The 10,752-nt window shown below is 37.3% G+C and overlaps 1 protein-coding gene across 2 annotated transcripts in view; it reads right to left on the bottom strand.

The window, feature by feature from the left end:
* LOC112512425 (serine/threonine-protein kinase CTR1-like) overlaps nt 1-9,589 on the bottom strand; it is a 34,325-nt gene extending 24,736 nt beyond the window's left edge. For both annotated transcript variants that reach the window (XM_025118377.1, XM_025118378.1), the window contains exons 1-4: nt 8,838-9,589; nt 3,426-3,727; nt 3,188-3,332; nt 2,194-2,297 (exon numbers count right to left, since the gene is read on the bottom strand). In XM_025118377.1, coding sequence (XP_024974145.1) covers nt 2,194-2,297; nt 3,188-3,332; nt 3,426-3,727; nt 8,838-9,491 — 1,205 coding nt within the window. In that variant the 5' untranslated portion in view covers nt 9,492-9,589. The remainder of the gene's footprint in view (nt 1-2,193; nt 2,298-3,187; nt 3,333-3,425; nt 3,728-8,837) is intronic.
* Nucleotides 9,590-10,752: the final 1,163 nt, after the last annotated feature.

Consider the following 10,752-nt stretch of genomic DNA (forward strand, 5'->3'; position numbering starts at 1 on the left):
GGTAAGCCATGATAGGACTGGACAGAACTGGTTAAAATGACCAATTTACCCCCAGTGAGTCAATCCCAGAATTCTAACCACCATGATCAAATTAATCTACCATACTCCTAAACCCACTTGAGAAGACGACATCGGATTCTAAACCCTAAAACCTTCAACTTCAATCAATTTTACAGTCCAGTGGCAAAATCGATACAAAACAGCAAACAAACTGCAATCGTCACAGCAAAATCGATAGAAACAGCAAAATCGATACCGCCGATTGAAAACAGCAAAATCGATAGAAACAGCAAAATCGATTGAAATTCAGTGGCAAAATCGATACAAAACAGCAAACAAAATGCAATCGTCACAGCAAAATCGATAGAAACAGCAAAATCGATACCGCCGATTGAAAACAGAAAAATCGATAGAAACAGCAAAATCGTGTGAAATCCAGTGGCAAAATCGATACAAAACAGCAAACAAAATGCAATCGATAGAAACAGGTAGAACGATTCGTGAAATCTGACGATTACTGTCCAGCAATCGATACCGCCGATTGAAGGGGAAGAAGGGTGACGCTTGCAATCGATACCGCCGATTGAAGGGGAACGATTCGTGAAGTATACGGTGGAAGCGAAGAAGGGTTTTGAGAGGGTAGATAGGTAAAATATTTCTTGTTCCACTTAGTTCCAGGGGGTAAGGGTGGACAGGCTTGTCCCACCCGTGTTCTAGCTAGTTCTAGTGAGTCCAACATAAGGCCACACCAAACATAGGACAATTGTGTTCTGTCCTGTCCTGTCCCACCCTGTGCAACGTACCAAACACACCCTTAAGATGCCAGCAAGGACTAGCAGTTTCCAGAAGAAAATGACTAGCAATTCCATACTTCAGCCATTCACACAAAGCTAGACCAGCCCCAGCTTCCTCCAATGAACTAGGATTGCCAAGTCATCATCCACACTATCTCTTAAAAGGATTACTAGTTCTTCCCTTCCCAATCAATTCTATATCTATCTTCCTCTCTTGGCTTAGGAGATTTTCCTCCAGCCCATAAAGAACTGTAGTCACATACAGCTCTTAAATGATAAACAGGTATGAGTTTCCAGTAAGAAAGTGAAAGTTCAGTTCTCATTCCTCACAATTTCACTATTCCACTGCCAAAAAGAAAGCAAGTCAGCAACAATCCAGCTCCTCATACTACTCTCAGTAAATAATAAATTCTCTTAACTCCCCTCCCACCTTCTTACTGTGTATGTCCATGGAGTGTCAGAGGGGGGGGGGGGGGGGGGGTGTTGCAGCTCAGTTGCTCCACTCCCAGTGATCTTATGTGCAGGGTAAGGCATTATAAGTGGTATAAAGCACCAATGCATGCAATAGGTTCCACACTTTTTAACCGAGCAGCCAATGATACAGCGAATCAAATTGCTTAAAAACCAAAACAATAAAGGCACATCATATAATCACACACACTTGAGATGCAAAAACATGAAGCACATTCTTGGAAATTATTCATGCACTTATGTGCCCAAATTTAGTAAGACAAAGTAGAATATGGTAAAGAGAATGCAGAAGAACATAGATCACTGTTAACTCATGTTGTTTCCACCAAAAAATTAGTATTTCAGTTAAAAGAATAAGATTCCCAACTGTCCCGCATATATTCATAGTTCAGTTACAGAACCAAAATGTTGAAAGTTTGTTATTAAAATAGAACATATGTTCCATCCTTCTCTGTTTAAAAATCCCAAACAGATTTTCTGCTTTTAACAGAAGTATATTCTATACAATGAAGTCCCTAAAAGGTATCCTTTTGTGTCGCTAAAGATTAATGATGGTAAAAGGGTCAGTAATTCATGAGTTTCATCACAAAAAGAAGTTATGCTGACCGTGGCCCTCCTCATTGTCTGGGTAGAACTAGCCTCAGCCCTAACTAGCAGAGAAAAATTACAGAGAAAAAGAAGAACAAGCGACATTAATGTTACTTGATATTGAACACAGTCATTTCCAGCATATCTTATTTCCAAAAGAAATAGCATAAGGCAGTGATATATAAGCCTAAACTGACATTTTATAATAGAAGATATTAAAATCATATTGTTCTTGATATTGATAGGACAAGTCCCCCATCATAAAGTTTTTGTGGTTAACTTCCATAAATAGCAAACATAAAGGTAGGTGCTACGCATGCTTGAAGCCGTCAAGGTTTACCTGTCAACGCCGAAACGGACAAGGCAAGATGAGGCGTCATCTCTTTTACAATATTTGCAACCCTTGGCAATTCGACATGGTAAATCAATCGTGTCGGCTAAAATCTGTTACAATTCACAATAAAGAACATATGAAATTACTGTTGAACTCCTAAACAGAAGCAATGAGTTGAAATATCAAAATGTGGGCCACATTTAGTGATACACAACCACAGATAGAAATACCTTGGAGCAATATATGACATAGGAGAAGTCCTTGCTACTGCTTGCAATACTTATAATTATAGCAACTTACAAAATTGTGCCATTCTGATAAAGAAATCCCAAAACACAAGCAGCATCTCTCTTTTTATGGTTTTCAAACAACCCCTTCTCAATATTCCATAAGATCTCTTGTCACTCTTATCTTAACACTTTGGTAGGATTCCTAAGTATGAGTGTACTATTGACTTAGAAATGAAGCGTCAAATATGATGTTAATATCTTGGTATGATGTTTCTGTTGGTTGTGTTCTTGGTCTTCATTTGCTTGCTTCTTATTCAATCTCTTGTTATTTCCGGAGTACAGAAACTTAATCACCAGATTCACTAAAGTTATGACAGATTAAACTGTTTCCAGTGTCGAGAAAGAGTAGACCAGGAACTTTTTAGTTGGCACCTATGCATGTTTTAGTTGCAACTTGCATGAGAGAGGGAGGTTCAGAATGTGAGTGGATGGAATAAGAGAACAGGATTGTTTAGACACAAGTAAAACAGTCCTGCTGCTCGGGTTTTGGTTGTGTTAGCGATTTTGTATAAAATGTAATTTTGTTACATGTAATACCAGGTTTGTTATGCTTGCAGTAGCAAGGATTTTACCATCATGGTTTCCTTCAGCAGGCTTTCTGTGGCAGAAAATATCAGAAGACTACAGAAGCAACCAAAATTTCTGAAAACGAAGTCAAGTTCCCGCAAGTTAAGATTATTATTTTACAACAATATACATCTACAACATACTTTAAATAGTAGAGCCCGATGTCTGCAAAGGCCAACAGAGAGGCTACCCATTGGAAGTACGACAGATCCTAGACAATACTTGAGATCCTCACTGCACTCCTTCCACATTGAAACCAAGTCATCTTCTCCGGTTAAAGTTGCACCCCTTTTGATAACAAGAAAATAAAATCATAAGATGATATAAAAGATGAATATATTTCTCAAAGTAGCATCCCTTATGGAACAAGCTAAATCTCACCCCATCCGATTGCAGACAAGCTTTGCAAGTTGGTCAACAACCTCTTTTGTGGTTATGCTAGTACAGGAAATGCTATGAATCCGGTTTTGTAGTTCCCTGAGGCTGGGATCATTACGTCGGTCTATCAAAATCACTTCAATTGAAGATTCACTGCCAGAATCAATGGCCTTCAGCAACTCAAGTGATGGAATTCGCCCGCTTTCTTTTATATCACAGCACATCATCCATACATATGGATCCATTCCATATATCAAGTAAAACCCATCAGGGACTTTGTCAAAATATGACAAACAGCCATTTGCCTGATACAACGGTCAACACAACCCTTAGAGTTGGAATATATCGAGATGAATAGTCTGAGCATATATGTACATCAATTCTACACTCTGGTATCTTATGCAGAAAGTAAACATTTAACAACTTTGTACTTCTGCTTTTGTTATTGAGTAGCCAGTTCATTATATAGCACTTAAAACTAAAAAACAGTAAAATTATGTATCTAACATGTATGTTGCACAATCTATCTAACAGGAGCAAATTGCATTCAAGTGTACAAAAGCGGCCCGTTATTGGTATCAAACCCATAGTGATTCATACAAGCTAAATCTTCAAGATGTGAATCTGCCTGCCCAACAGATTTCTTGAGTGTTCGAGTTTACTTACGGCATGAAACAACCCAATAGATCAAGACATGTTATACATTCATGAAAGCATAAAGATCTCAAGAGATCAATTTCTTTTGTCCTTCATATCTTTATACAAGTTACATGCAAGTAATCTCTGTCTGCCACCATAGCTGTGTTGAAGCGATATACTAAAAAGTTATTAACCAGTGGTAATAAGTCAATGATAAATGATTCATCGTTGGGAAGAAGACAAAGTCGATTTAATCCAACTCCTTCAACATACCATTCAACTCTTTGCACACTACACATGCCTGTGGTTGAATACATAAATGAACTTTTACCAAGCAAAACAACACACGAAAAAGAGACTTCACGAATTCTCCAACAATTGCCTTAGATACTATTTCAAGGTGCTTACAAAAAGTACTGCTTCTTCGAAACATCCCACCATTAAGAGCACTAAGACAAGTTCATCATTTACTTCTTAATTGGGATGTTACTTTCAAAGATTATTTAGGCCTTTATTTGAAGGATAACTGGGCCATAATTGTTGGCAGAAATCAAAATAAAATAAATTAAGGAAAAGACGGATATTATGTAATATGTAGCAACCTTGCAGGGAAAAGAACACCAAAGAGAGAACGAAGAAATTCCACCGCAACGAAAATTGGTGAGAGAAATGATTTACCAAACCTGTTAACCTTTGTGAACAATAATAAATGGTGTTCATTATTTTCGTAAGTTGATCAGAATTCATAGAATATGGAACCCTTTAATGAATAGAAGAGATTTTGATGTTCAAGTTTCTCAGTAAGCAAGCATCAAATTTCTACAAGTGATGATGGTGGTTTTGTCACACCACTCGAACCAGGCTGAGATAAAACCAATTCACGATCGGGTCATTTATGTTAGGATAGGCCCAAGCTCAGTTAGTTAAAGTCTGGATCAACTCTAGTTCAGCTCTAGATCAGCTCGGTTAAGTCAGGCTCAGCTCAACATCAATGATTTACCAAGTTCAGGGTTAGCAAGGTTAGTCAACATTTTTTACATTTCGGTGCAATTTCCTGGTTGTTAATTGGATAGCTGGTTTAATTTTATTTATGAGATAACTTGAACTAGTATTAGTTATCTTTGCAGATGATCAGAAGTTTGTCTAGGTTTGAATTCCTCTGAGAGATCAATTACAGAATTGTTAAAAAAACAAGATCTTTCTCTTTAGGAAACCTGAAATTGAAGGAATGGTTGTCTACGATCTTCAGCGGGATCAGAATTTCAAGATCGAATATATGAATGGTTTAATCCCAAGCAAAAGAATCTTGGATCATGGGTTGCAAGAAGGGCTCAAAATTGACTTGGGAAATGTGACCCCAAAAATGTAACAAGAATCAATCTCAAAAAGTTTTTAAAATATGCAAAGTTTGGTTTGACAGGGCTACAAATAAAATTATGACATCGAGGAAATATCTTAATTATGTTAAGAGAAAGGATTATGATACGAACTTGATCAGAACAGTAAAATCAGAGATAAGATTGGGTTGTATTCCTCACAACTGAATGATTAAAAGGGTTTTCTGGCTTTCGAGAAGCCAGAACCTCTCCACAGGATTCATGTAGAAAGCGTCTACAAAATAGAATGATTCCCCTCAACTCCCAACACCTTATTTATACTCATAATACGCTTGTACCTTCCTAATATAGCCTTCCAATGTTGACCCCTACTAATATTAAGCGGTAGACTAAGAACCATCACGGTACCCAGGGGATAACAGATTATAATTATCAACAATATCATCAAGGACAAATCATGTATTATATCAATTGAGAACCCCAAATAAAAAGAAACAGGCTAAGTCAACAGCCACATTGGACAACCTTAGATGAAGACCCCCTGCAGAAGATAAAGTGTGTATCACAACATAAATACCCATGCCACTATATTGAGATAGTAATTGATTCATAGGGTGCTAAAAAAGTATAGTTATAAAAGAGGCATAAAGAATTAAAGCATTATCTAGGTTTGAAGAAAAGGAGAAGAAAGAAATTAGGTTGTTCACTAGACATAACCCGAGAATGACAAGAGGGGAATGAGGAAGGATTCCATGAGATGAAATCTCGCCCTAACCTTTATCAATTTATTTCCACGTATGTTTAGAAGATGTGTGCAAGAGATTTTATAGGATTAATTATCAGTCCTGGATTCATGGCATTAGTAGCAAAAGGTATTTTGATAGAAATGGACAAAGATAAACTCAACGATATGGTTAATTACTATTATTAAGATGAAAGTAAGTTTAAAGTTATGATTAGATTGTAAAATAATGGTTGAAATCAGCCAAATTAAGCCAAGATCACCACCCTAAAAAGTGTCCAATGGCAAACTTGGTTCATTCAATGGTCAAACAATACCAACAATCCAACATGTAAATCATTCAAAAGGACTTAACAAGATGAATCCATTAGTACCAAAATCTCACTCTCATTTAAAGTATAAGCATGTTAAAGCTCACGTTTTTTATCAATCCAAATCATACCATCATCGTTTTAGTGCAAACTTGATACTGTTGGAAAGCTAGCGAAAACATAAATCATAAATCCAAGGATAATTATGTAGCCTAATTCAGAAGATAAGTGAGTCAACTCATTGTTCTTTTGATGCCGTATTGAGTTGCATACTAATGATTCCAAGCCAATCCACTCAACCAAGGAGATGAAAATTGTTGTTACTTCTAGGAAAGGAGGCAGGTGGGTTAAAAGACACTACAATAAGAAAGAATGAGATAATAATGAGTTCATGCTTTGTTTCTAGCACTAAGATGCATGTGTTTACACAATCTTAAACAGAAACATTAACAATATGTTTTCTTGTAAATGTTTTGATGAGGTTTAATGCTAGAAACAAATTGTTTATATGCTTGAATGCAAGCTCGAATTTGTGTACTAAATTTTGTTATGAAAGCATGAATAAGAAATTTATAGTTAAAGCCTGTGATGGCCACATTCCATGTTTTGTATGACGTTTGTTGTAAAAGAAGAGATTGGTCAAAAAGTTAAATGGTGTTAAGTACAAAGAAAGGCTTAGCCTTTAAGCCATAATGGCAAGGATTAGAAGAGTGTCACTGTCAAGAGTTGAGAAAAGGCTTTTTGAGCAATAATGGCAAGGATTGGAAAGTATCATTGTCAAGAGTTAAGTTGGCTGTTGGGGCATAATGGCACGGTTGGAAGAAGTATCCTTGTAAAGAAAATAGCTTTTTTGGGCCATAATGACAAGAGTTCGAAAAGTATCCTTGTAAAGAAAAAAGTTTGGCCACCGACCATAATGGCAAGGGTTGAACATGCAGCAAGTTTTAAATGAAGCAAAGTTTAATTATGTGTTGCAAGGTTCAAGATAGAAGAGTTCTTAGAACTTGAAAGTTTATATACTCTTTTATGAAGATGCTTTTGAGTATGTCTGTTGTTTATAGAGTATAAAGAAAAACATGACGTCCCCAGGCCTGAATCCTAACACGGCTAGCATGCATCTCAAAAAAGCATGTTTAACATTAGTTATATTACTCTCACATCATTCAGTTAAACAAAAATATTTAAAAAGGAAAGAAGAAAAAAAATCACATATAACCTCTCTCCCCCTCTGTCTCATAGTGCACATAGGATAGATTAACAATTTGAGCTCACTATTGAATAGACAGCCTGTGACCAAAAAAAGATAGCTTTTACAAAGCATAACAAAACATCGAAATCCATTACCCATCCAACAACCGTCGCAAGAGATCCCATAACTAGGATTTTCGAAAGTTAGGTAAGCTCAAGATGAGCCATAAAACTCGTTTTAAATATGATCGATTACTTCCAAACAATAAGTGATGTCCATAAGGTCAGAGAAAAGTTCAAAGCCGCCTCGTTACCCCTATCCACCCAACAGTGTATTATAGAGAATTTAAAATTGGCAAACAAATGTCCTAGTATGCACAATCAATAATTCTCTAATGTGAAATTAAATTACCTATCACTAATTTCTAAGGCAAGGTAGGTCATATATTTATCCATAGAGGCAAACTAATCTTCTACTTGAGGTGACTGAACCTTGTGAGTTGTGATGAAAGAAAGCATGCTACACCAATTTAAATCACATCCATCAACGGGGAGCCCATGCCTCATTTTCTGTTCAGGGGTAAACTGCTGATTTGAACTTCTGGATGCCCTCTTCAACGTAACTTCTCCATATGAATCATCAAAATTGCCGGTATTATTTCGCAACTGTTGGTCTATACAGTAAGCTGTCCTCATGTCACCTTAGCATTGTTAACTATTTATTCTACAGTAGCAAATTTCATGTTATCTCTCCATGGTTTATTCAGGTTGAACTTCCAGTAATATGTGTTCCGCTTTCTTTCACAGCATACATTGTGATAAATCACCATGCCAAGAATCTTTCTAAACAATCACAATCTCAAGAAAACCACCTCTAAGAACGAAAATTATGCTATGTAATATCAGTCCTGAAACCTTCTAGAGTTTCCTAGGCTCCTACCATAAAATACATCAAGAAATTATCTTAATGAACAACAAATATGCTATCTAAATTTCATTTCCTAAACCCTCCTAGGCTCCTTCAAAGAAATATAAATGCAAGAAACCCTGAGCAATTCTTTCAACCCGTCCATGAAATCTAGCTGTCCATTTATGTATTCATGCAAGGATATACAACCAATTACCAAAACGAATCATACTGCCATAGAATTAGTATTTAATATGTTCGCAAACACACACGCATAATACAACCACATACCCAGAATCGATGTGACAAAGCTTCTGCAGATGTAGTAGAAGAGCCAGACGACCTCGACCCTGCTGTTTCGTCCGTCACAGGATCCAGTAAATTAGGATCATCAGCACACATAGCTTCCGATGAAAGACGTAGCGCTAAAGCCAACTGCAATTGGTAACTCTCCTCCGTTTGTTGTGCCCAACTTTTCGAGGAATAAGACCCTCCCCCTCCACCACCACCAGTAGCCTCCGACGACTTCAGCCTCAACACGTCACCACCACCTCCATCAGGCAAGTGAGAATATGCATCGGGATCACCGCCACTATTCACCGCCGCCGACAATGACGGAACAAAGTAATCGCCGGATATAGAGCTCTCACCGTAACTACTCCCACTGGATTGTCTCTGCAAGCCACCGATCGAGGCCGGAAAACCCGGCTGGCGATTCTGCTGCATCCTCTGATCAGTTGACAAGTTCATCAAATCCCAATCAAATCCAGCTCTTTCGTTCCTCTTCTTTTCCCCGGAGTGAGAGTGATGAGATGAGTCGTATCCACCGCTACCGGTACCGCCGGAAAACATGGAGGGCGGAGGAGGTTGTGGCGGTTGGAGGTGATCGTCGTCGGGAATCTGAGTCAACAAGGTGTAATTGGGACGTCTGCCAGGCATGGCCATAGTTAAATCGCATAAATGTGTGATTGTTTGGGTAATTAACCCTACAAACCACCAATTCTGTGTCTGTGTGGGCTCACTTCACGCGGATAAAGGGGGATGTTTCGGGTTTCCGCGGTGGCTTAATCTGCCATCCGGATCCCAATCTTTTTCATTCTTTGGTGGAGTAACTTTAATCCAAACGTTTAACCAACGGGTCGTAAATTGTTGGATGGAAAGTTCGTTTATATGAACAAGTAGGGGTGAACACGGTTGGGGTGGGAGGTTTATGACATTTTTTCAACTCAATCCAATTATGATCGTTTGAAAAATCACAATTCAATCCAATTCATTCAAAAGTATAACTCAACCCAACCAAACCTTTGTGGGTTAAGATGGGTTGGGTTGAGTTGGCGGGTTACTAAAACTCATAAAATTATCAAATGAAATATGATAAATAATACTAAAAATATATTAACAAAGTCATTAGTTATTACAATCATCCAAAAATATATCTAAAGACTAAATCCTTAAGTCTTGAAATCAATTTTCAAAAATCAAAAGTGTGATACGAACAACAGACTTCCTATTTCCATATGTCAAAGTATGTCCTTGGGAAAAGCTGGTGCAATAGGAGATTAGAATCCTTATGCCATCTCGTTCTACACTGCTTTCCTGAAAAAGTTGGTGAAATAGAAGATTAGGAGTCGCACGAAACATTACTCAACCAAAGAGTTCAAAATAAATAAGAACAACTTACTGCTAAAAACAACAAAAGAAGAACTATGCATCCCATAGCCTAAACGAAACTTACATAATTTGGTACGATTTAAATGCTCAATCAAGTACGACCGTCTTTGACCTTCCCGACTCCGATGTTGCATTCTTCTTGAGCTTGTCTACAATTCAAAAAGAATATTAAACAATTTATTAAGAAAATGTAACTATATAACCATCATTAAGTTTACCTTCTTCAAGAAAGTCATAAGATGAAATTTCATCTAAAAACTCACTTATTTGAATCCCCTTATTATTCTCTTTCAACCAACTTTGTATGCATTCAAGGGCCTCCACCATTTTTGGACTCAAAGAGCTTCTAAATGAGTCTAAAATACGACCGCTAGTATTGAAGGCGGATTCAGATGCAACGATAGATATAGGTATAGCAAGAACATCTCTAGCTATCATAGACAAAATGCTATACCTATTAGTATTATCTTTCCACCAAAGTAATACGTCAAATGATGGAGTTTTTGGATTGATAGATCCATCAACCAAATATCTA

The sequence above is a fragment of the Cynara cardunculus genome, assembly GCF_001531365.2.
Source record: "Cynara cardunculus var. scolymus isolate 2C chromosome LG 5, CcrdV1, whole genome shotgun sequence".
Classification (NCBI taxonomy): domain Eukaryota; kingdom Viridiplantae; phylum Streptophyta; class Magnoliopsida; order Asterales; family Asteraceae; genus Cynara; species Cynara cardunculus.